This window comes from Tursiops truncatus, chromosome 20, assembly GCF_011762595.2.
Source record: "Tursiops truncatus isolate mTurTru1 chromosome 20, mTurTru1.mat.Y, whole genome shotgun sequence".
Taxonomy (NCBI): domain Eukaryota; kingdom Metazoa; phylum Chordata; class Mammalia; order Artiodactyla; family Delphinidae; genus Tursiops; species Tursiops truncatus.
Genome location: NC_047053.1, coordinates 15623909 through 15648647, shown reverse-complemented (window position 1 = coordinate 15648647; position 24739 = coordinate 15623909). Strand labels below are relative to the sequence as shown.

General features: G+C 54.1%; 4 protein-coding genes and 4 non-coding genes across 19 annotated transcripts; 6 read left to right on the top strand and 2 right to left on the bottom strand.

Moving 5' to 3' along the window:
• Positions 1–3092: 3092 nt before the first annotated feature.
• On the bottom strand, positions 3093–7064 carry RAB34 (RAB34, member RAS oncogene family). Of its 8 annotated transcripts, none has more exons than XM_073797122.1 (11): positions 6732–7058; positions 5850–6062; positions 5546–5637; positions 4639–4707; positions 4435–4536; positions 4254–4318; positions 4077–4128; positions 3806–3887; positions 3636–3750; positions 3415–3546; positions 3093–3332 (listed from the first exon to the last, which is right to left on the bottom strand). In XM_073797122.1, the coding sequence occupies exons 2-11, from the start codon at positions 5901–5903 to the stop codon at positions 3265–3267; spliced, it is 831 nt and encodes a 276-aa protein (XP_073653223.1). In that variant the 5' UTR covers positions 5904–6062; positions 6732–7058; the 3' UTR covers positions 3093–3264. The 8 variants fall into 8 exon arrangements, with proteins under 8 accessions (XP_073653223.1, XP_073653224.1, XP_019782575.1 ...); XM_073797123.1 differs by having other exon boundaries at positions 3415–3522; positions 6732–7046; XM_019927016.3 differs by having other exon boundaries at positions 3636–3726; positions 6732–7045.
• A 1062-nt stretch (positions 7065–8126) lies between these two features.
• RPL23A (ribosomal protein L23a) lies at positions 8127–11305 on the top strand. Its single transcript, XM_073797929.1, has 4 exons — positions 8127–8151; positions 10249–10441; positions 10942–11011; positions 11242–11305. The coding sequence occupies exons 1-4, from the start codon at positions 8127–8129 to the stop codon at positions 11254–11256; spliced, it is 303 nt and encodes a 100-aa protein (XP_073654030.1). The 3' UTR covers positions 11257–11305.
• LOC117309844 (small nucleolar RNA SNORD42) lies at positions 8591–8657 on the top strand. The gene has a single exon (XR_004524133.1). It is a non-coding gene; the product is annotated as a small nucleolar RNA SNORD42 (small nucleolar RNA).
• Positions 8762–14404, bottom strand: TLCD1 (TLC domain containing 1). The gene is made up of 4 exons (XM_004314914.4): positions 13260–14404; positions 12844–12926; positions 12668–12750; positions 8762–12272 (listed from the first exon to the last, which is right to left on the bottom strand). The coding sequence occupies exons 1-4, from the start codon at positions 13451–13453 to the stop codon at positions 11889–11891; spliced, it is 744 nt and encodes a 247-aa protein (XP_004314962.3). The 5' UTR covers positions 13454–14404; the 3' UTR covers positions 8762–11888.
• On the top strand, positions 10121–10192 carry LOC117309848 (small nucleolar RNA Z17). The gene has a single exon (XR_004524138.1). It is a non-coding gene; the product is annotated as a small nucleolar RNA Z17 (small nucleolar RNA).
• Positions 10797–10864, top strand: LOC117309845 (small nucleolar RNA SNORD42). Its single transcript, XR_004524134.1, has one exon. It is a non-coding gene; the product is annotated as a small nucleolar RNA SNORD42 (small nucleolar RNA).
• On the top strand, positions 11056–11124 carry LOC117309849 (small nucleolar RNA Z17). The gene has a single exon (XR_004524139.1). It is a non-coding gene; the product is annotated as a small nucleolar RNA Z17 (small nucleolar RNA).
• On the top strand, positions 12935–24305 carry NEK8 (NIMA related kinase 8). Of its 5 annotated transcripts, none has more exons than XM_019927010.3 (15): positions 12935–13194; positions 17749–17954; positions 18194–18426; positions 18665–18796; positions 19283–19491; positions 19647–19726; positions 20019–20200; positions 20307–20457; positions 20864–20940; positions 21271–21388; positions 22029–22179; positions 22411–22574; positions 22679–22837; positions 22995–23153; positions 23437–23562. In XM_019927010.3, exons 2-15 carry the CDS (start codon positions 17819–17821, stop codon positions 23466–23468), a joined length of 1983 nt encoding a protein of 660 aa, XP_019782569.1. In that variant the 5' UTR covers positions 12935–13194; positions 17749–17818; the 3' UTR covers positions 23469–23562. The 5 variants fall into 5 exon arrangements, with proteins under 5 accessions (XP_019782569.1, XP_019782571.1, XP_033704086.1 ...); XM_019927007.3 differs by lacking the exon at positions 12935–13194 and adding an exon at positions 14542–15880; XM_019927009.3 differs by lacking the exon at positions 12935–13194 and adding an exon at positions 14546–15880 and having other exon boundaries at positions 23545–24305.
• The last annotated feature ends 434 nt before the right edge of the window (positions 24306–24739 follow it).

Sequence of the window (24739 nt, the reverse complement as noted above, 5' to 3'; positions counted from 1 at the left end):
GCGGCGCCCACCCACAGCGCCCCCTCCTAGCCCCCATGGGGCACCCTGTATTGAGACAATACTGCCCAATATAGACGTCAACATAGAGCCAAAGAATCGTGGTCACTCTTCCCCCAAATATTTAGTATAATAGTTAAGGTTTTTGAGCTCTTCCTGTGCGTTAGTGCTTTATTTCACTCTTGCAACCTCATGTCGTATCTCCATAGGCTTGCCCCATTCGCGGAGCAGGGCAAGCTGCACGCATAGTCACCTACTACACACGCCCCTCACAGCGCACAGCCCTCTCACCCTTAAGTATAGTATACACACTGCACATGCATGTATCACACTCATAGCGCAGGTAAAAAAATCTACTCACCACACACGGACCAATGCAACGCACACACATGCACACGCCCCTCACATACACCACCCAGAACACAGACCCATACTCCTGCTGCCCACACTCCACACAACACAAACACTCCACAGTACTATGGTGCAGGACACACACACACACACACACACACACACACACACGCACACATATACACTCTGTGTAAGGCAAGAGTTGGGGATCACAGTCCTGTAAGGGAACAGAGATGGAAAAACAATTCCAGGAGAGTATGAAAAAAGTGTTACAGCCACATCACTAACTTTCCACACATCACACCTCTCAATTTCTCTTGGTACCAGGCTCCAAAGCCAGGATATGCCTCAAAGGATGGAGAGAAGGGAAAAGGATGTTGCTTAAACTTTGTTTTCTCCAGAGCCATCAAGGGCCTCTCCTGTTGCTGCTCTGCATGATCTCAACCTCCACCTTCCTCAAGACCCAGCAGCTGGAGTGCAGGATCACCACCCAGACCCACTGTAGCTTTAGAGAACTCTAAGAACAGCAGGGAGGACTTCCCTGATGGCGCAGTGGTTCAGAATCCGCATGCTAATGCAAGGGACACAGGTTCGAGCCCTAGTCTGGGAAGATCCCACATGCCGCAGAGCAACTAAGCCCGTGTGCCACAACTACTGAGCCTGCGCTCTAGAGCCCGTGAGCCATAACTACTGAGCCCATGTGCCACAACTACTGAAGCCCACGTGCCTAGAGCCCATGCTCCACAACAAGAGAAGCCCCGCTCACCGCAACTGGAGAAAGCCCGTGTGCAGCAACAAAGACACACACAGCCAAAAATAAAAATAAATAAAATAGTTTTAAAAAAATAAATAAGAACAGCAGGGGAGGGGAAGCCAGGAGAAGGGGGAGAGTGCAGAAAAGCCAACTCTTCCAGAATAGAGTAGTGGGTAAGAATGGAAGCAAAAGATCGGGATTGACATATATACACTACTATGTACAAAACAGATAACTAATGAGAACCTACTGTATAGCACAGAGAACTCTACTCAAGTGCTCTGTGGTGACCTAAATGGGAAGGAAATCCAAAACAGAGGGGATATATGTATATGTATGGCTGATTCACTTTGCTGTATAGCAGAAACTGACACAGCAGTGTAAAGCAACTATACTCCAATTTAAATTTAAAAAAAAAAAATGGAAGCAAAGGAAGAATATCTGCTGACTGGGAACGAGGATCTGTGTTCTAATCTTGACCCTCCATGACCTCCCAGGATGACACCAGGCCACATGTGTCCCTCCATTGTTGGCCCAGATATCTGAGACACTTCTAGCCAATCTCTGAGCCAGGTTCTCGGTCACTCTTCATCCAAACTGTTATAATAGTTAAGGTTTTTGAGCTCTTCCTGTGTATGTTAGTGATTTATTTCATCCATGAAACCTCATTTTACAGATGAGGCAACTGGGAGTTCCCTGGTGGCCTGGTGGTTAGGATTCTGGGCTTTCACTGCCATCGCTCAGGTTCCATCCCTGGTCAGGGAACTGAAATCCCATAAGCTGCGTGGCATGCCCCCCCGAAAATAATAATAGAGATGAGGAAACTAAGTCACAGAGGATAAGTGATTTGTCTGAGTGTCCCAGGATGGACAGCAAGGATTCAAATGCAGATCCTCCTGACTTGGAGCACGTGTTTTTTTTTGAAGAGGGAAAAATGTATGTCTTTTTTTTTTGGCTGCATTGGGTCTTAGTTGCAGCACGCGGGATCGTCGTTGAGGCATGCGGGATCTTTTGTTCTGGCACGCGGGCTTGTCTCTGGTTGTGGTGTGCGGGTTTTTCTCTATTTGTGGCTCTCAGGCTCCAGGGCCTGTGGGCTCGGTAGTTTGTGGCACGCGGGCTCTAGTTGAGTCGCGTGAGCCCAGTAGTTGTGGCGCGCGGGCTTAGTTGCCCCACAACATGTGGGATCTTAGTTCCCTGACCAGGGATCGAACCCGCGTCCCCTGCATTGTAAGGTGGATTCTTTATCACTGGACCACCAGGGAAGTCCCCGTATATCTTATTTTTTATCCAATTTAGTTTTTTAATTGTTTTAAAATATAAGAATACGCTACTGATAATTTTGTTAACTAATATAGTTAGATGTTATCAGATAGCACATCTTCTGAGTAAGAGCCCTGCCTTTACCTTCCTGGGCCTTCTGGTCAACCCAAAAAGCACCCAAAACTCATTCACTTCTCACTGTGTTCCCCTCAGAGAAGTATTTTTTAAAGGACAGGCAGGAGGAAGGTGAAAAAAAATAAAAATATTATCCAATAGTGGACTTGGGTATAAGCACAAAGTAGCAGGAGACATTTGGGGGGAAGGAACCGAAGGAAAAGAGCTCTCAAAGATCTCAAAAATTATTCAGATGTCATCCAGTAAGGGTTCGGTGCATCCCCCAAACGTGGTCCCTGAGCTCCTAGCCTGCCTGAGGCCTGCCCAGAGGCCAGGAATGGCCAGAATCCCAGAAGGCTCCAGTCCCAAGATCACCATACAGCCCTGCCCATTCCACATCCCTGATCCCCCACAAAGGACTCCAGCACCTAACCTGCTAATAACAGATATTTTAATGCATAAGGCATAGTGTGAGGCTGGGACCATTAAGCATCCTCAAACCCAGAGGGCCCAGCAGGCTGAGTAAGAGCAGCAGGGCCCACCCACCTCCCTACCACTGGGCAACCTGGAGGACCCTGGAGGAGAGGGGCATCCAGTTTTTGGCACAGTGCCTGGGAGCAGAAAGTGACTAGCATGGTCCCAGCTACACCTCTGGGGATACTGCCACCAAGGGCAGCTCTTTGGTCTGGAAAAACAGTCAGTGCAAATGTCCAGGGGTTGAGCTCTGGGGGAGTAAAGGTGGCACACTGCCCCAGGGCTGGGCAGTCTCTGGACAGTACCCTCACCCGTCACGGGCAACACATGGGCTTCTTCTTGCTGGCAGTTAGGTAGAGGTTGCTGTCATCACTGTTGATGCCTGAAGAAGGGTGAGAAACATGTGAAGCAGGGATTGGAGGGTCCCTGTGCCCTCTGCCACCCTCATCCAGGCGGGCACTCACGGATAACATCCCCAATACGCCGGGACCCCGATTTCTCCAGCTCAGCCAGCACGTTGGCCTCAAAGGTCAGTGCCGTCACACGAAAGAAGAATTCCCGGACATTTTCACCTGACACAGGGAGCAGTTTCAGGCCTGGGGTCAATGAGCACAGCTGGAGTGTAGGAGTGAGAGGCAAGGTAGGCAGGAATGCCACAGCAGAAGGCGGGACGCCTCTGACTCACCAGTGAGAGATGAGACTGCCCAGTACTCGGCCTTCATCTCTTGGGCCACCTTGAGTGCATCTTTCTCCATTAGCATATACTGAGCAGGAGTCTGAGGGAAAGCCAGAGTCAGATGCTGGGGGTGGGGTTTCCCTTGTCAAGGTGGGAACTCCCCCCACTGGCACACTCACACTCAGGTCCTTCTTGGAACCCACGAGGAAGAGAAGCACACTGGAAGGGTCATTCTCCTTGAGTGCATCAGCCAGCCACTGCCTGCCATAGACAGTGGACAGCAAGGGATGAGGGAGCTAGACAGGCTCCCCCCGCTGACACTTATATGCCCAGGGACCCTCTCTCTGGTCCTGGATACATTCTTCTCCTTCCCTTCCATGCTCCTGACCCCTCTCTTTTCTGAACCTTCTCTTCCCAGAGCCCCCATTATAGTTCAGCATGCGCACGTACTTGGTATGTTCCAGGGAGGCCACATCATTCAGGTTGAAAACGATGATGATGGCTGGAAGAGTGGAAGAAAACATGCAGATTGTTGGGGAAGACACTACTGGTTCATTTCCACAATCCCTCCAGCCCTAGACTAGAGGCCAGGTGCTCCCACCTACCTCACTTAACCGTGGCCCTTACCTTGAGCTCCTCGGTAGTAGGTCGATGCAATGCATTTGAACCTCTCCTGTCCAGCGGTGTCCCAGCTGGGAGGAAAGAGGGGGGAACACAGGTATGTGTGGGGCAGGGTGGTGCTGGTGGCTGCGGTGGGAGATAGGTGCTGGGAGAAGGAACGGCAGGAAGGAGTGGAGGAAGAACTCACAGCTGCAGACTGAAGGGGACGCCCAACACCTCAAATCGTTCCATCTCAAAGTCCACTCCGATGGTGGCCTTGTAGTTCTTATCAAAGGTGTCTTTGCAGAACCTGAGGGGGCACCAGATGCTCTGGTCCTGAGCCCAGCCCACCTGGCTAGACCTGGGCCCACTCTGCCCAGCCCAGACCAGCTCAGCTGCAGCACCCTCTTACCTATTAATGAGACAAGTCTTCCCCACTGACAGGTCCCCCACCACAATGACCTTGGAGATCTTAAATCTGCTGGACACAAGAGTGGGCAGGAAAAGTGAGCGCTAGCTCTTTCACTCAGAGGAGTCCCAATGCTCCCTAGTAGGTCCACAAAGGTAGCTGCACCCAGGCTGAGGTTACCATAGACACCAGGCCTGGACAGATATGCTGGGGAGGAGTGTTTTTGTTTTAGTATCAGAGAGACATGATTTTGAATTCCAGCTCTCACTTACTAGCTGTGTGACTTAGGACAAGTTTCTCAGCTTCTCTGAGCCTCAGTTTCAACCTTTGTTAAGTGGGGATTTAACATACATTTTACTGGGTTGTTGTGAAGGTTAAAATGAGATAAATGTCCTATATTCTGAGACATACACACACACACACAAACATACATTCTAACATCTCTGAAATCAGGATACATCTTAAAAGTGGTGGTGTTTTCCATTTAATAATAGACAATAATAGTATACAACACACTGCTTGGGCACACAGTAAATGCTCAATTACTGGTGGCAACTGTTAACAGTGTTACCTTTTTTTACCCACAATAGGACTCATCCCTCTAGGACTGCTCCCTACCCTGGAGCTCAAATCGATGGTGTGTGGGAAGCTGAGCTGGCGACCACGCCCTCATGTTGGACACCTTCTCTCTGTCAGGAATTAAACTGCCACCTTCCTACCCCACCCCATCTCTTAGGACTCGCCTCAACCTAGCTGGAAGAAACAGGAGCACACAGGGGCATGAAAAGCGGGAATAACCATATAGCTGGTAAAAGCTGAAACGGAGCCTCCAGATGTTGGCTCTGTACCCTTGCTTTGACTACAGGTTTCCTGGGACTTCCTTTCTTCGTTCCGGGTGTCTCTAACTCACCCCACGGTGCCTGTCCGGTGCTCCTGGCAGGCGCAGGTGACGCGGGGGTGGAAGTCTTTGTGCACGTGCAAAGCGGCCTCCTTCCTCAGGTACTGAGAGGGAGGGAAGAGAACGAGACTCACCCATTCCTGGCCCTCTTCCCGCAACCAAGCAGCCCGCGGCGGGGGATGGGGAGGAGACCACCCAGAAGCAGCAGGCCTAGCTGGGCGGCAGGGCTGGGCCCAAGCCTGTAACTGGTCTGGTGCCGCCTACTCCCCGCCCACACCCACCGCAGCCAGAAGCCCGACGTGGCCCTGGCGCCTACCTGGGGCAGCTCCGTCAGGACGCGGTCCCTCCGCACCGGCGCCAGAATGTTCATCTTGCCTGCGGCCTTGCGGGGCGCCCTGAGAAGGCGCGGAGGCCTGATCCGCCCCAGCGACCCGGGCCCGTGGAGACCCAACAATCACCCGCGACCGAGGGGTCCCGACTATAACTCGGGGCCACGGGGAGCCTACGGGAGCCCGTGGCCTCGGGGACGCTACAACCACCGCGGGCCACGGGGATGAGACAATCACCCGGGGCCGGGGCGAACCCACAATCACCCGGGCCCGGGGCGTCCCCAGGACGACTCGGGGGCGAGGAGACCCCTCGGCCGCCAAGTTGGGGCGTGGAGTCCCGTCTGGGGGGACCCGAGCCCGCGCTGACCCTACAATAACCCGGGGCCGGATAGTTCCTACAATAACTCGAGGCCGTGAAGACCCGACGACAACTCGGGGTTGAGGCGACCCTACCATAACAGAGAAGCCCGGGGGCGCGGAGCGGCCCCGCCACACGGGGTCAGTGTGGGCAGGGACGGCACAGCACGGCCGGTGGACTGCTGGAGGAGGGGGCGAGGGGCCCAGTGCGCTGCAGGGCCTCGCGTCCCACTCGGCTCTCCCTTCGCAAGCGCTGTAACTTGATCCCCGGAAATTCCTGGAAAAGGGCCGCCCCCCGCCCCTCTCCCGGCAGCTCCAGGCCTCGCAGTCCGCCCCAGCCTCCCCCTCCCCTCCTCCCGCCAGCGCTGCCCCAGGTCAGGCTCCCCCTGCAGACGCCTCACCCGGCTGCGGGCCCGCCCTCACCCTGGTTGGAACCTGCCCAGATCGGGATCCCCCAGGTCTCTCTCCCGGGCACCTCCTGTGCCGGGCGGAGCCTCCATGGGGACCCTTACCCAGTCGAATTGGTGATGGGGAATCGGTGATCGCTGCGCAGCATCTGGCTGCGCCAGGAACCAGCGGGAGGGGAAAGGGGGAGAGAAGGGGCCCTAGGAGAGGCGGCGCTTCCCTCCTCAACTCCAGGCCCAGGACGTGACTCATAGGGTCTGCCCCCACTCGCCCTTCTGCCCTGGGAGGTGGTGGTGGGGAGCGTAGAGGGGGTGCCAGGGTCGGAACGAGGTACCACCAAGGAGAGAGAGGTCCGAAATCTGGTGCGTTTTCCTCCAAGGCTGCCGTGTTAGATTGGGGGCCTGGGGCGCCGAAGACCAAGCTGCCTCCCTTGATGGAGGATAAAGGAGGGCTAGGGGACCCAGAATTCCTCCCTTTGGAGAAGTCACCGCTCTGGGACATGGGGACTCTCCTTTGGTATGGGCGTTCTTCGCTCTGACCCCATTGAAATCTACCTCCACTCCCCCAGGACTTTTCCTTTTTGCAGTCTGCAGGCTAGAAGAGGGGGTAGCACACAACAAATCTCACCTTCAAAGGTGATTCCAAGAGAGGAGGGGCAGGACAGAAAGGAGATGTGATATGGGATAAGCACAGTCGTTCAAAGAAGAAAACCCAAGCGTTTACTAAACCTTGCTCTGTGTCAGGAACTGAATTTGGGGACACAAAGATGACTGGATCAAGGAAGAGAAGACTGCTTAAAGGGAGGGGACTGTGAATGAAATTATTCCCAAGAAGAACGAGCGTATCCTGGAGAAATCTGATCTCTGGGTATTTGGAATAATTGGTAGTCTCTTCAAGAGTGTTATCGGGAAGACAGCATGAAATCTGTCATAGGGGCAATGTGGCCACCTCCTACCTCTTCTGACACTTTGCTCTTCCCCTCCGCCTGACTTGACTTTTTCCGCCACCTAATCACCGTGTTATAAATAAGCCGTGTCCCCTCTCTCGACCTCAATTTCCACAGATGTCTGAGGGAGTTGGACTGGGCAAATTCTGCTCTAACGTTATAGAATTTTGCTTCACTCTACCTGAGTCAATCTAACTACAGTATATTAATTCCAGTTTGCAGTGTAACTGCAATCTTGTAATCCTCCTCCCTAAAGTTGCTCAAGATGTGAAGCGCTCAGTCCCGTGCAGCCGCAGGCTACACCATCCACCCGCCACATAAAATAAACACGCGTCTCCAAAACACTACAACCCCCATGAAGCTTTAGGGTCTAACAAACGGAGGGGTGGTGCTAGTTTAATCCCTCTCGCGAGGAAATAAAATCTAACTACCATTCCCGGCGGGCGTCGCGCTGCAGAGTATCCAATCAGATTTAACTAAAAAGTATCGCGAGTCTTCTGTGAGACTTGACTCTATAAGCCCGTGGGAACAAGTCTCGGAAACCCTTTTCACGAAGATGGCGCCGAAAGCGAAGAAGGAAGGTGTGTGCTGGGGCTGGGGATACACAGCTGGCTGGCCTGGGGTCCCCGCAGAGTGAATGGACTGGGAGGATGATGGCTGGGCCAGGCCTTGCGGTGTGTGCTGTGGGACAGCTCCTCGAGTTTTGGCAACGCTGAGGAGCGCGTGGGCCCAGCCGCACGGTCTGGGCTTCAGTGAAGGGTGTTGGGGAGGCAAGCCCGGCCGGTACCACCTGCGGGGGACAGCCAGACAGTCGGCTCTGGGGAGCTCCATGTCTCTAGACATGTAAGGAATCGGTACCCTCAACTTCTCTTTTATCCCCATGTTAAATGGGGCTATATACTCTCCGCCAATGGCTGGCGACGGTATACATAAAACTACTAGTTCACATTTTTATCAAGTGTCAAGCTTTCGGTCATTGCTAGTTTCTTTCTCATCGTATCCCAAGTTCCCCCTAGAAACGTGCATATGATGGAAAAATTTTAAATTCCTGAGACTTGTGATGTCTTCAAAGGAACCACTGATGCACGTGTGGCCTGGGGCGCCCACTATGGGTCTTGAGGCCGGAAGTGATTGATTTCTGAATCTCGCACCCTCGGGATTTTTCTTTCCTTCTTTCCTTCTCTCAGTCCCTGCCCCTCCCAAAGCCGAAGCCAAAGCAAAAGCTTTGAAGGCCAAGAAAGCAGTGTTGAAAGGCGTACACAGCCACAAAAAAAAGAAGATCCGGACGTCACCCACCTTCCGACGGCCCAAAACACTGCGGCTCAGGAGGCAGCCCAAATATCCTCGGAAGAGCGCCCCTAGGAGAAACAAGTCAGTACTGCCCCGTACCCATGAAAAGATGTTTGGGTATCCTCCATTGGTAATTTGGAAATTTACCAAACCTAGAGCATGGCTTCTCAAAACCACGTTGGTACCTAGTGTGCTTCTCTAAAGGAAGTATGAAGAGAATAATGCCCTCTTTAAAAACGAAAGGAGGTGTGTTTAGCATATTAGCAGGAATTGTTTAAAACAACCCAGAGTCACTGTCAAGATTAGCGAATTGTTAGGTTAATCATCATTTCATATGTAGTCTACCTTCTTGTGAGTATAAAGTGGGACTTAGATGTTCTTTGTTTTGGGGGTTCCAGGTTTAGGTTGCTCCTCATTGCACTTTTTTTAAATCTTTGCTGTGGGGAATAGTCCTGTAAGGTGAGGATGTGGGATGATTCCAGATTGATGAGATTCATTTATCTGTATTGGACAGTGAAGACCTGCAGCAGTGTATGGCAACTTCTTTTCATTCACTTTCCCAAATGTTTACACTCAAGGAATGGTTGGAGTGAGTGGAAAAGGTTAGGGTACTTGAGTGTTCCGGTGTCACTAGTGGTAATGACCGACCTTAGGGAGCACAGTTTGGAGTAGAGCCATGGTAGTGGTTATCACCAGTGGGTCTTCCCACTGCTTCCTAAGAAAAAGGCAGGAGAGTGGATTGTGTCCACGGAGAAATGGATTTGACAGACTTTTTACTGCCATTTGGACCTAGAATTTAGTGTGATGAGAGATTGAGATCTGATCTCTCTTCAAAAGAGGATGGTGTACCCAGGCAAATAGAGCCTTGCTTCTCTAAATTTCAGGGGGAAAGCTGTGTTAGATGGCCACTGTAACTAACCTGAGCTGTAAATAAAAAGTTACTTTCAAGAATTGATGGCTTGTAAGCCAGTTTTCAGCAACCAAAGGGGGCAAAACAGTCAATTCAGCCTCATAGTGAAGCACCAACATTCTTGGAACCCTAGCCTGAGTTTCTAGATCCCATAGTCTTAACTTTGTGCTCTTGGGTTAAGTTGTCTAACCTCTTAAGTCTCAAATTTCTTCTAGAAATTTGCTCTTCAGAAATGTTGAGGTCAGGTAAAAGAATGAATAAAGTTGGAACTCAAAAATGATTGTTTAATCACTTAACGTGAAAGCCCTTGAGATGTCCCCAAGCTGAGGCTCCAGGTCCCTAAGTTTCAGGGTGCACGTGATGACACTGTTCAGCGACCAAAGTCTGACACAAATGATTGCTACCTCGTTGTCTGATGCACCTGGGCTCAAAAAGAGGGCACATTCTTTATTGTACTGGGCCCAAGCCAGCTGACCCCATTTTGCCTCTCCCAGGCTTGACCACTATGCCATCATCAAGTTCCCCCTCACCACCGAGTCAGCCATGAAGAAAATAGAAGACAACAACACACTGGTGTTCATTGTGGATGTCAAGGCCAACAAGCACCAGATTAAACAGGCTGTGAAGAAGCTCTATGACATTGACGTGGCTAAGGTCAACACCCTGATCAGGTGAGTGGAGTCCTGTGGGATGGGGAGGAACCCGGGGCCTCTGGGCCTCTTGTCAGAAGCCAGGAAACCAGAATGGCATGAAATTCCTTGATGCTGCTTTTGGGATCAGAAGTAGACTTCCCAGTGAGCAGCCCCTGCTGTAATTGCAGCCCCTTGTATGGAGTATGGACTTCTGAGGAAACATCAGCTGTCCTTCCTCTAGGACTTAAGGGGTTGATGCTCATTTTCTTGATCCCTATCTCTAGACAGAAGCAGACCCTAGAGTAAGATACAGTTAATGTCAGGATGCCTGTGGTGTTTCCCATAAAATGGAATTGGCTTCATTTGTGGCTTAGTGGCTTCCCTGACCCCCTCTGCGCAAATGATGGAAAAATCACTATTTGGGGCGGGGGAGTGACATGAACAAAGGAACCACTGATATGCCAGAAGACTGGGGAGGAAGGAAGGGCATATGGGGGCAGTGAGGGCAGTAGGGACTAAGGATTCCTTCTCCACCCTAGGCCTGATGGAGAGAAGAAGGCATATGTTCGACTGGCTCCTGACTATGACGCTTTGGATGTTGCCAACAAAGTAAGCTTCCTTTGCTACAAACTCCTTAACACCCCCGCTTCCTGGGTGCAAATGATGTGTCTGTTAGTTACCAAACTTTGACTTCGGTGATTAGTTTCAACTGACTGAGCCCCGTCTTTAATAGGCCCTACCCCTCACCATGTGCCCTCAATTTGCTTTTTAACTTTGACATTTCCCGCTTAATATTCACATTTCAACTCCCAGTAACAAAGCTCCCTTTTGTTTTTCAGATTGGGATCATCTAAACTGAGTCCAGCTGACTAATTCTAAATATAAAAGTTTTCACTAGATGTATGCTTCTTTTCTTTCTGTTGATTTCTGGGTGGGAGGCCATACTATGGTATATACACACCTAAGTAACAGGGCTTGGGCAAGACTCTTGGTCTACTTAACCTGTTGGAACACTCAGCCCTATCACCTCACCATACCTGTAACAGATATTTGTGACCCAGACACATCTTAGGACAACTACAACTTGGTCTCCATCATGAGGTAAGAGACCAAGCAAGAAGCTTTGCAAGAACCCCTTCCTTCATCTCTGGAAGAGGCTTTGTATGAAACCAGTATCCAGAGTTTTCATTAGCATCCATTTCAGGGCAGTGTGGGTTGGCTGGCTTTCCAGTAGCACCTTGTCCCCATACCCATCTACCATGTCCAACCGGTCTGTCTGCTTCCCTCACCCCTTGCCCAAGGAAGGACAAGGACTTCAGAAGAGTGCTTTCATTAGTGTTTTCAATAGTGGGTGCAGGCTTGAAAGGTGGAGTGGCTGGCCCCAGAGGACACCTCAGGCAAGGGGCTAATAAGTCTCTTCTCAGTCCGTGTGAGGGTGTTCTTGGCTGTGTTTGCTGTCCTTACCACAGGTCCCTAACTGCGTTTTTCACTCAATCAAGAACTTGTCTTTGTGTTGCCGGCTGGGGACACCTTGGGGGCAGAAGTCAGAGCGGAGGAGGCGGGAAAAGTAGATGAGGATCATGACGTCCAGCATAAGCAGGATGCCCAGCAGAAAGGTTCCCAGGTTCCTCTGGCCGGCGTAACCCAGGAAGAAATGGGTGAGGTACGCCTGAGGGGCCAGTCGGAAAAGAAAGTACATAAACAAGTTGATGTATTTGTTGACTCGATAGAGGAGGAGGTCCTGGGCATTATTGATCTTCATCATCATGCGTATTGTGAGAAAGATGTTGCTGACCTCCACCAGCAGTGTTAGGACGCCCCCACCAACAAATCTGCTCCAAAAGATGCCTGAAAAGAAGGCACCCATAGCCTACAAGGCAAGGGAGAGAATGGCTTAGGGAACCCAGATGTCAAGGCTTTCCTGGAAGTTGGTGGGAATAACAAGGCTACCAGATTGAGGGGTAGGAAATCTTCCCTTATTTGCTTTCTGAAATATAGTTTACAGTGGAGTCAAGATTAAATTTTGATCCCTCCCCACAGATTCTGGGTGGAGTTTCCAGTCTTAAGAAGGTGAGGCCATGATTACTGGCCTCAAATAGTGAAGCAAGGGCCCAGAGACTGCCAGCCCTCAGCATTCTAGCATGAGATGTGGGACACAGGGTGGGGATGGAGTTAAGAAAAGATGGTCTTTACCTCCCAGGTTCAGAAAGACAGCTGAGACTAGGTTGCTAGCACCAGGCCTATACCACATCCCCTGCTTCTCACCATGACGTGGTGGACGAGGTATTCCCAAGAAGCTCGTGCCTGTTGGCTAACCACAATATCCAGTGTGTCGTGGATGAAGTACCCTAGCGGAGGGTTGGGGGAAGAGGTCATAAATGGTACTGAACAAGAAGCTTACCCCTGTCCCCCCTTTTTAATGCTTCCTGGGCAAGACCTACCTGCGGAAAAGCAAACAAGCAGATAGCCAGAAAGCGACCATGCGCTCTCAACGTCCACCAGCATCTCAGGGGTCTGCCATATACTGGAAGGGAAGGGAGAAGGCAGGCTCTCATCTCAGTATCCCCAGGGACCCACGACTCCCCCCGCCATTACCCTTGCCGGTCCCCGGAGGGTCTGCGCTGGCGCTATTGGCTGACGGGGGAGCCAGGAGGGGCTCGGCTGAAACCCAGGTGTCTCCTGTTTCCCAGGTGAGAGCCCCGCCCCCCCGCCCCCCGGCGCTGCTGCCGCTCCTGATTGGACAGCATTTTAAACCGGGAATCGGGTGAGACTGCCTGGGCCTTAGCCCGCCGGTGAGTGATGGAAAGAGTAATGCGGGGTCCCCTAGCCACCTTCACTCCCCCAGTCCTTCACTCACCACAGCAGCGCCCAGATCCCTGACACAATGGAATGGGCGAAGGAGACGAGAAGGTTGTGCCAGCGCCAGGTGCGCAGGGGGTCGGCGCGCACGTGCGCAGGCAGAGGCAGGCGACAGAGCGCGTGCCGGAGCGCCCGGAAGGTCAGCGTGGCGCCCAGGAGCAGCGGCAGGGCGGGGAAGAGCATTGGGGGCATGCTGGCCCTCCCTGCCTCTGTCCGCCCTCTAGGTGGCCTCCTCCGGCCGTTCGGGAAAGGGGCTCCCTCTCGGGCCAGTCCACCCCGGACGCCTCTCCTGCCGGCCGCCGGCCTCACACACACGGTTTCGGCGAAGACCTCTAGGCCCCTTCGCTCCTCCAGTTCCCTCCCAGCCGGCCTCTGCCCCCGCCCCCGTCCCGCCCCGCCCGCCTATCCCCGCCCCTCCGGCGCCTCTGCAGCGCGGCGGGCGCGGGCCCCATTTCCCGGGGCCCCCCCTGGCGCCTCCAGGCTCCCGCGGACTCCGGGCAAAATGGGCTGTCCCCGGGGCGCCGCCTTCGAGCCACCCCTCGCTGGCAGCTCCCGACTGCCGACGGAGTCCCACTTCGCTCGCTTGGCCTAGTTAACCCGCATTCCCAACTTTCCCCAGGGGTCCCGGCTCCCCTGCCTGGGCGGGTACTGAGAGAACTCTCTCTGCCCGCCCTCAACTCCTTTGTGAGCAGAACTAAGCGAGGCCCGTCACAACCCACGTCCTTAATCCCTGGTTCTGGGGACCAGCCGGTGCCCCGCTTCGGACTGTGATCTCCGCCCGGACCTTGTTCCACTGGATCACTAGCTTCTTCGAGCCCAAGACGAACACGTTTACCTGCCTCTACCTCGTCCCGCACCGAGTCGGTGCCTAGAAACTCGACTAACTCATCACCCATTTCCCGTCCGGCTCTTGGGTTCCTGGGGCCGCGCGGCAGTCATAGTCCTCCCTCAGACAGTCCTAGCTCTCTTCTCCCTGCTCCCTGGAGGCTAGGGCGGGGAAGACGGCCGATTTGCCCAGGCCGCTGGGGTGACTCTCATTCCGCAGGCCAGTGGCGTGGAGCAATTGCACCTCGCGACCACTAGGTGTCAGCCTGTCCTCACCGTGGCGCGGGATCCCCTCCCGCCCGCGAAGGAACCAGGCAAACTGAAGGGCGGCGGAGAGGCGGGGACAGGGGTAAAGGAGAAAGGAGTAGTTGGGGCGGGGGCGGGGGCGGGGGAGAGGTGGTGGAGGTGCTGCGAGAGGGAGGAAAAGCCAGAAACCCGAGGCGCAAAGCGGTTTGGGTGTTTGTTCTGCCTCCCCTGATGGCTCCAAGGTTACACATTAACCCCTCTGGGGCTTCTTGGTCAACCAAGGCCCAATCGGTTTCTAGGTGAGAGCACGGAGTGTCCCGGCTGAGCGGCCTTCCACTCTGTGCTCCCCTTTGCTCACAGGGCAGCTTTGTCCGACAGCCACAGCGGCCTGAGCCAGACTGAGGGGCCCTCATGAGGGGCCCTTCCAGTGGTCATTCCATGTGGGTAGGTTTGGGCACCCTTTCAAGGGGCAGGGTGGGAGCTGAAGATAAACACCCCTTTCCTCACTTTCCTCGCCCACTCAGAAATAGGGATGCTATCCCTTAACTAATCACCATCCTTCCTGCTCCCTAAACTGAGCATTTATGGAGCTCGTGAAGTGCAGGAGGCGCCAGGGAGCGACCTGGAATTAAACTCACTTCTGGTCAAGATCTTGGACGATTGTACTAACCGACCCCCTACCTCTGTGCAGAAGCCTTGAACCCATATCAGCCGAACAAGGGTCTTTCCCCTTCTCCCCGAAGCTTTCAGGTAGTAATCCACTTCCCTCCCATCTTCCCCCAAGGAAGTTCTCTCTAGTTGAGAACTGAAGGCAGATTACTCTGCGGCAGCGGCAGCGTTGTATGTGTGCGTTGGGGAGTTGAGGGTGTTGACGAGCGCAGTGCTCACTAGCTCACTAGTCGGGACAGCCTGGAGACCGCGTCACGTCCTCCCAAGGTGAATCAACTTGCACAGGTCGGGGTTTCCCCGGTCCCTCCCTAGGCAAACACGAAACTAATCCGGCACCCTGCCCCACAGACCGAGAGCGCCGACTCGGTTCAGCTTTGGTAGTGTTTATCGTTTGCGTGCCAGTGAGAATCTGCCCTCTCCCTCGGAAACACCGTCACTAGTGGGCAAAGAGTGGGGCAGAGAGAGATCGGTCCTTTCTTCCCACCCTCACTCGGCCTGCGCGGGGAACCCCTGCGGTCTAAGGAAGCTTTGCGAGGGCCGGATGCGGCCACGTGTGTAGGAAGTAGCTGGTAAGGTGCTGGCTTTTGCGGGGCATGCCAAGAAATGGCATATCGCCCCATTCCTTGCACACTGGGAGGGCGACTGCGGATCCGGGCTGCAGGGACGGTGCAAATTAGCGGAGACAAATGAGAGGCTGAACCAACACCTAGCTCCACTAGCTCCGCCCCTCAATTATCTTGCAGTGCAGGGGGCGTGGTCCTAGAGGGGGCGGGCCCGCGCACGCGCTGTGTCTGAGTTTTGGGGTTCCGGAAATGTGGCTCTGAGAAATGAGATGGAGAAGTACGAGCGGATCCGAGTGGTGGGCAGAGGTGCCTTCGGGTGAGCCAGGGCTCTGGGGGAGGCAATTGCTCGGGAAGAGGGAAAATAAGCCCCAACTCCGACAGCAAAATCGCTACCCGTTTAGCCCCGCCCCGATGCGTGAGCGCCTAATCCGGGAAGCCCTCCGCAGGCTTCCTGTCCTAGTCTTGGTTGGGAAACTCCGCCTCCAAGGAGGTCACGCCCCCGGCCAGCCTTTGCGGCCCCCCTCAGAGTTTGTTCTTTGATCCTGACTCATTCATTCAACAAATGTTGAGCAGCAACTATACACGTCAGGCATTCGATACTGGGTATACAGTTAAGACCAACAGGCGTGCTCCTTTCTGCCTCGGAGCTTACAGACTATCGGAAAATTATACAATAAACAGGACATTGTTAAAGCAGTGATTAACAAACGGCGAGAATAGAGTACAACACCAGAGATTATTCATTTGGGATGATCAGGGAAAATTTCTCTGGCAAGTGAAGTTTCAAACCAAGACTTGAGGAATGAGGACCAGTATGTAGTCTGAAAAAGGCGGAGCTTCTCAGGCGGAGGAAACAGTTTATGCTAAGGTCCTCACGTGGGAAAGAATTCAGAGTATTCAAAGAACTGAGAAAAAGACTAATGTAGTTGGAACGTAGTGGGCAAGGTAAAGAATGGAATAAAATGTGATTGTCACAGAGGGCGGGAACCAAATTACGGCCTTGTAGGCTGAGGTAAAGGAATTGAATTTATTTGCAGTGGAAAGGAAATGAGGTTTAAGCAAAGGAATGGTCTTGATATGATTTGCATTTTTAAAATGTCACTCTGGCTGCTGTGTAGAATTTAGATTTGAGGGTGACAAGAGTGAAAGGAACCATTTGAAGTCTAGTGCAGTATTTTAGGCAAGAAATGATAATTTGGCCAAGGGTTATAGCAGAAGACACAGAGAAATGGGTGGGTTCCCACTATTTTGGAGGTAGTAGAAACAAGATTTACTGATGTTAGCGTGAGATAGGGGAAAGATTCTGGCATGATTTTCAGGTGTCTGACTTTACTAACTTAGGGACTTTAATAACTGGGGGATGGTGGTGTCATTTACTGAGATGGAAGAAACTGAGGAAGGAAAGGTTTCAAGGGCAGGAATCAAGAGTTTTGTATTTGTTAAAATTCAGGATGCTTGGCAGCCATTCAGGTAGAGGTGCAAAGCAAGTAGTTGAATATGTAAGTCTGAGGCTCAGAGGAGAGGTCTGAGCTGGAGATATACAGTTGATACTTAGATAGTCCATCATTCAACAGATACTTATTGAGCTCCTACTAAGTGCTGGGGTATGCACTAGGCTATGCAGTGGGGCTATAGTGGTGAAGGAGAAAGAACAAAACCCTGCTTTTATGAACACTGACTACAAAATTGGCAGAAAATAATAAAATGAATGGCTCCTACTCACTGAGTATTTTTGATGTGCCAGGCGCTGTGCTAAGTGCAGTACATGCATTTTCTCATTTGATCCTCTCAACAACCTTGTGAGATCGATCCTACTTTCCAGATCCTGATGTCACATAATTTAAGACCAGATAACTAGTAAGAGGAGGAGCCAGGATTTGAACCAGGCAGTTAACTCCAGAGTCTGTGCAGACTTACAGAGACCAAGACTATTATTAGGCACAGTCATTGTGCCTGTGGTGAAACTGAGTCCCAGATAAGTTAAACGACTTGCCCAAGGTCTCAGACAGCTTGTGGTCGGTTCTCCCTATTCCTAAACTCAGTGTTCTGCGCACCAACTTAGATGACTTCTTAGTCTAGGTGCCAATTCCCTTGTCCTAAGGAACACCCAGTCACCAGGTCTGCCCTGCCTGATATGTGGCTGGAAGCTCAGCCGGTACCCACTCCTGTACTCCACGTCCTCAGGATTGTTCACCTGTGCCTTCGCAAGGCTGACCAGAAGCTGGTGATCATCAAGCAGATCCCAGTGGAGCAGATGACCAAGGAAGAGAGACAGGCAGCCCAGAATGAGTGCCAGGTCCTCAAGCTGCTCAACCACCCCAATGTCATTGAGTACTACGAGAACTTCCTGGAGGACAAGGCTCTCATGATCGCCATGGAATATGCACCAGGTGGGCCAGCCTCCTTGCACTGGCCTGGCTCCAAGGGCCGCTCACCTCTGGGACAGGCAGGCACAGATCAGCCAGCTTCCCTCCTCGGAATGGGCTTGGCTGAGGGTCAGAGGTATAGGGTTCTGACCCCAGTTGTGTGACACTGGCAGGCCCTTGCCCTGTCTGGGTCTTTAGTTTCATAAAAGGAAAATCTCAAGCATGGAGCGGCCTGGATCTTGACTAGTTCCTTGCGACTGCAGGTGGCACCCTGGCTGAGTTCATCCAGAAGCGCTGTAATTCCCTGCTGGAGGAGGAGACCATCCTGCACTTCTTTGTGCAGATCCTGCTGGCGCTGCATCACGTGCACACCCACCTCATCCTGCACCGGGACCTCAAGACCCAAAACATCCTTCTAGACAAACACCGCATGGTCGTCAAGATTGGTGACTTCGGCATCTCCAAGATCCTTAGCAGCAAGAGCAAGGCCTACACGGTGCCTGGGCATGGAGGGGACCTCAAGGGTGCTGGAGCTTTTGAGGGCCAAGGTCTACTTTGCATCCCTGTCCCCAGCCCCACCCCCCCAAGACCTTGGCCCCTTAGTCCCTGGCTGCATGGTCCTGCAGGAGGAAGCACTTTTGCCTACTTTGGGGAGAAGCTGTCTCTAAGTGGGCTTTTGGGCAGAGCCTTGGTCCTCCCACCCCGGGGCTGTAATATCAGCTTCCCTCCTGCAGGTGGTGGGTACTCCATGCTACATTTCCCCTGAACTGTGTGAGGGCAAGCCCTACAACCAGAAGAGTGACATCTGGGCCCTGGGCTGTGTCCTATATGAGCTGGCCAGCCTCAAGAGGGCCTTTGAGGCTGCGGTGAGTAAGTCCCCCCGGGGGGACAACTGAGATCCCTACCTCTATCTCCTGAAGTCCTTGGCTCCAACCACTTCTGTGTTTCTTCTCTTGTGGCTCGCTTATGTCTCTCTCATCAGACTGGTGGATTACCCCAGGCCAGGGCTGTGGCTTCCCTAAGACTATGGGTTCCTTAAGGTAGGGCTTGGGACCCCCATTAAACTGAGGGTAGGGCTCTCCCATCAGATTAGGGACCCTCCTAAGGGCAAGACGTGAGTTTTCCCAACATGCAGCCAGCTGACATGGCTGCAGCTCCCCTCTCAGAGGTTCTTAAAAGCAGAGTTTTTGGCTCCCCTATCATCCTGGGAGTCCCCTCACCAGACGGATGGCTTCTGAGTGCAGGGCTGTGGCCACCCCACCAGGCTAGGGGCTGGGGCTGGAGCTGGGGGTGCTGCAGTTTAAGAGCCTGGCCTGAGGTTCTGGCCAACCCCACACGTGGTGCCTTCACAGAACCTGCCAGCGCTGGTGCTGAAGATCATGAGCGGCACCTTTGCGCCCATCTCTGACCGGTACAGCCCTGAGCTGCGCCAGCTGGTTCTGAGTCTTCTCAGCCTGGAGCCTGCACAGCGGCCACCGCTCAGCCACATCATGGCGCAGCCCCTCTGCATCCGGGCGCTCCTCAACCTCCACACTGACCTGGGCAGCGTCCGCATGCGGAGGCCGGTGCAGGGAGGGGGCCCTGGGCAGCAGTGGGGCACCCCGTGGGAGCACAGTAGGCCTGGGGCAGAGAGGGGCATTCTCGGCAAGTCCACCATTTCTGGGTGTGGGGATGCCAGGGAGGGTCCTTGTCCTGAGGCCCCCATCTGTCCTGCAGGGCAGAGAAGCCCCTGGCCACCGGGCCACCCATGGCCCCCGGCAGCACAGGGGGCAGGACCACCAGTGGCCGTTGCAGAGGTAAGTCGGGGCGACCGCAGGGGTTCCGACGGACACCATGGCATTCTCACCAATTTATTTTTTAAAATTAATTAATTAATTAATTTAGGCTGTGCGGGGTCTTAGTTGCGGCATGTGGGGATCTTTGTTGCAGCACGTGGGGATTTTTAGTTGCGGCATGCTTGCAGGATCTAGTTCCCTGACCAGGGATTGAACCCGGCCCCCCTGCATTGGGAGCGTGGAGTCTTATCCACTGGACCATCAGGGAAGTCCATCCCACCAATTTAATAGGCCTGATGAGTTGTCCCCGCAGGTGTTCCCCGGGGACCTGCCCGGCCGGCTATTCCGCCGCCCCTGTCATCGGTGTACGTGTGGGGTGGCGGGCTCAGTGTGCCGCTGCGGCTGCCAATGCTCAACACAGAGGTGGTCCAGGTGGCAGCGGGGCGCACGCAGAAGGCTGGCGTCACGCGCTCTGGGCGCCTCATACTTTGGGAGGTGAGCAGGCGGGGGTGGGGGTGGGGTGGGGCCCTGAATGGAGGGGGGCGTGGCTCAGGAGCAGAGCACTCAGGCGCCGCCCACGCCCTCCCCTGTCCCCTCGCAGGCCCCGCCCCTAGGCGCTGGAGGGGACCCCCTCCTCCCTGGGGCGGTGGAGCAGCAGCAGCCCCAGTTCATCTCCCGTTTCCTGGAGGGCCAGTCGGGTGTGACTATCAAGCATGTGGCCTGTGGGGACCTCTTCACGGCCTGCCTGACTGGTGAGTTGGTCAGGGGACTAGCCTGTGGGGGCTCAGCTATAAGAAGACCCCCCCAGAGCAATTTCCTTCCTTGCCTTTCATTTGCTAACTGCTCACTTAATAATGCTTTTATCTTCCAGGGAGTGCTTTACTTACCCGATCTCCTTTACCTTCACAGCAGGCCTGACAAGGCAGTTATATCATCTCCATTTGACAGATCTAGAAACTAAGGCTCAGAGGCTGTCACTTGTCCAAAGTCACACACTTGGGAAGAAAGACCCCAGTCCTTTTCTCCCCCCACCCAATTCTTCCAGCCCTAGCCTCCAACTAACTTTTTCTTGCTCCTCCGATCCAAGGTTGCACTGGTCTGTCTGGAAAAACAGCCTAACCTCTTTCCTTTCCCTTTCCTCACTACTCCCCTCCCCAGACCGAGGCATCATCATGACCTTTGGCAGTGGCAGCAATGGGTGCCTAGGCCATGGCAGCCTCAATGACATCAGCCAGGTGGGTTTTGAGTGTATACTGGGGAGGAGGAAGTGGGGAGATGGCAAGCAGCCCACATTTGAGAGCTGACACCCAGCTTGGAGGCAGGGGAATCCCCAGCAGCCACAGGTCCCTGTACCTCCCAGGCTGCACCTGTTCTGGGCAGCATCTGGGGAAGTACAGAAAGACCAGGCTTCCCCAGTGGTTGCAATATGTGTGTGGGGGGGAGTTAAAGAGACAGCCACCTCATGAGAATTTGCAGCCTCCAACTTCATCCCTACAGAGGATGCTGAGGCCAGGTGGCTAGTCCAGGCCCCTTGCCCAGTCTGCCCTTGCTTCCTCTCTGTCTAGCCCACCATTGTGGAGGCCCTGCTGGGCTATGAGATGGTGCAGGTGGCCTGTGGGGCGTCTCATGTGCTGGCCTTGTCCACTGAGCGAGAACTGTTTGCCTGGGGCCGCGGAGATGGTGGTAAGATTTCACTCTGTTCTAGCCTCTGGAACACCCCAGCCATGATTTGTTCCTCTTCATAGCCATCTTCTACCCTATGGCCTGTTTCCTCCTCCTCCTTTTCTCTCTGATTCATTTATTCACTCGACAAACCTTTATTGCACACCCAATATGTGCCCACCTTGTGCTGGGTGCTGAGACAAGATGAACATGATGTCGATTCCTTCGGGTGCTCATGATGTAATGAGAGAGATTTCATTCATCCAGAAATATATGTTGTGCCCCTCCCTGGGTCAGGCATCAGGCTGGGCATTGAAACTAGGGATGACTTAGATAGGGGTCCCCGTCCTCCTGGAGGACTCAGTCTAGATGGGGGAAGGATGACACATCTCCAACATGATAGAGGACAGACAGCATCAGGGCTCACCCAAGGTCCAGAGGTGTGGGAACACAAGGAATGGCAAGGGACTCTACCTGGAGAAGAGAGAAGTGGCACCCGAACAGGGCCTTAAAGGAGTAGAATTTTGACCCACGGAGGGGCCAAGGATGGGCATTTCAGTCAGGAACAGCCTTCACTCATGCTGCCCTGTGGGTCCTCCTTATCCTAGTATCACTAAGCTAGACAAGCTCAAACTAGCCCAGTGGCGGTTTCTCCTTGTAGGCCGGCTGGGACTAGGCAACAGGGAGTCCCACAGCTGCCCCCAGCAGGTACCCATGCCCCCAGGACAGGAAGCCCAGCGGGTTGTATGTGGCATTGACTCCTCCATGATCCTCACTGTGTCCGGCCAAGCCCTGGCCTGTGGGAGCAACAGGTACGTGAACTAGGTGCACTACAATGACTAGCCTGCCCTCCCCGACCTCCCTTAGCTGCCAGTGCTCCATCTGTCATTGCCTACCTCCCACCTGGGATTAGAACTGAGCGGGTTTTGAGTGTTCTGTGTAAGATATGTCCCCTGGTGCACCAGCTCCTGCCCAGATACGTGGGGGGAGGACAGTCTATATAAACTGTGTCAGCTGGACTTGGCTTTTGGCTCTGCCCTCAGGTTCAACAAGCTGGGCCTGGACCATCTCTCCCTAGGGGAGGAGCCTGCCCCACACCAGCAAGTGGAGGAGGCCCTGAGCTTCACACCACTAGGTTCTGCACCCCTGGACCGCGAGCCCCTGCTGAGCGTGGACCTGGGCACTGCTCATTCAGCTGCTGTAACTGGTAAGTAGGACCTGGGCACAGGAGGCCAAAGGTGGACTCCCCTGGCTTCCTTGGGCCCTCTGTTGAGGCACCCTTTCCTTCCTTTCCTCTCTCCTCCCCTACAGCCTCTGGTGACTGCTATACATTCGGCAGCAATCAGCATGGGCAGCTGGGTACCATCGCTCGCCGGGTCAGCCGGGTACCTTGTCAAGTCCAAGGCCTCCAGGGAATCAAGATAGCAATGGTGGCCTGTGGGGATGCCTTCACTGTGGCCATTGGGGCAGGTAGGGGTGTGGGCAGACCCAGGAGCAATGGGGGGTTATGCTCAGGGCTACTGAACTCAGCAACCCCATGTTGGGGCCAGTATGGCAATCTAGGAAGTTAGCTGCTTGCTAAGGTATGTCTTTCTCTCATTTCTCTCCTTGGGATTCTCTTTGGCAGAAAGTGAAGTGTACTCTTGGGGCAAAGGGGCCCGAGGTCGACTGGGAAGGAGGGATGAGGATGCTGGACTCCCTAGGCCAGTGCAGCTGGATGAGACACACCCCTACACAGTGACGTCTGTGTCCTGTTGCCATGGAAACACTCTCCTGGCTATCCGCCGTGAGTTATAACTTCACCCTCACCCACACAAGGGTTAACCCAGCTGGCCCCTGCCCACATTCCCATCCCCAGTGGTCACAGCCCAAATTATTAAAAGCATTTTCAGCCCCCAGATAAATGAAAGCAGAAGCTGCTGGGCAAAAGTGAGCTCCTGGGGTGGGCAAGGGTAGGTGCTTCTTGTGCCTGAAGGGCTGCCTCCGCTCCTCCCCAGGGTCCAAATGCGTTCTTTCTCCTCCAACCCTCAAGTCCAGTTTAGTTTGAACCTCTGTTTCTGGCCTGGCAGGGTCCAGAGTCCAGGGCCCAGTGTGGGAGTGAGAGTGGAAGTAGCTGAGGCTTGCTGGGGGCATCGCCCTCTGCGAGGCTGCAGGGATTTCTCTTTTGTGCTCTCCAGCGGTCACAGATGAGCCAGTCCCCCCTTGAGGCACCTGGATACACCTCTGGACGACCCCGATATTGCTTCTCCTGTAAATGTTCTTGAAAAGTGCAGGTGCCTCAGGCATGACCAGCCCCCTGGATTGTATCATCAATGGGGTATAAGAACCAGTAAAGCCCCTGCTCTGCCTTTGGCCCTGGATATGTAAAACTCAACCCACCCTACTCCCCCAACGTCCCTCTTTCCCCTCCCCACCCCTTCTTATCTTTAGTCAACGTCCCCAGGGTTCAGCCTGGCTAGAGTTGGAGGCCAGACGTAACTTTTGGAAGCAGGGAGGTCTCCAGAGCCTCTGCAGAAAAAGGCTGGAGGTAGCTGTGGCTCCACCTAGATGCTGCCCCTTCCCCCAGCCCAGTTTGAAAATAAGTCGCAGGTGTCTACTGGGAGCACAGCTCAGTGCTTTGGAGTAAGGCAAGCTGGGGCCTGCCTGTTCTGGCCATTCCAGAGGCCTAGCCCCTGCATTGCCTGGGGCAGGGAGGTCCCGGGAGTGCTACCACCTGCCCCCACTCCTATATCCTGAGGCAGGGGTTTACACAATCTGAGTGCCTCCCTTCCCCCGGGGGAGTGCATGGGCTGCAGTATACCGCAAAGGACATCCCTGCTGAAGGTTGCCCTTCACCCCATGCCATTCCCCCAAAGCACGTTGGGAGAAAGGGTAGCTGGCTGGACCAGACTAGTTTCCCAGATGACTGGGAAATAGCGCCAATAAAAAATCAGCTGCCTGCCTAGAGTGTGGTCTCTTGAGGGCTGGGGGTGGCGGCCACCCCAGGGCTGGGCTGGGCTCCATCTGGGCTGCAGGGCCGCGGTGGAGAGAGGAATGTGGGCGCAGCCTGAGGCCCGGGCCGAGGTTCCTCTGGCCCAGTTCCCAGCCCGGCCTCCTCGCCCAGCTGGGCTCCCCGGATCTGGTTGCCAGGCTTCAGCTGCCTAGCACCTGGAAGCTGGAGCCCCGGGCCCCTGGGCGACACGTGGCCCCCAAGGCCGAGCTGTTGACTCCGGAGAAGCGAATCTTTGTGGCGCGGCCCGTCCCCCGAGGCTCTCCGCCCCATCCAGCATCAGAGCTCCCCCCACCCCACCCCCGGCCCTGGGGAGTAGCGGAGCCTCGATCTCTGTTCCCAAGCATAAAGAGGAGACCCTGCTTCCTGGAGGGGGAGAGCCT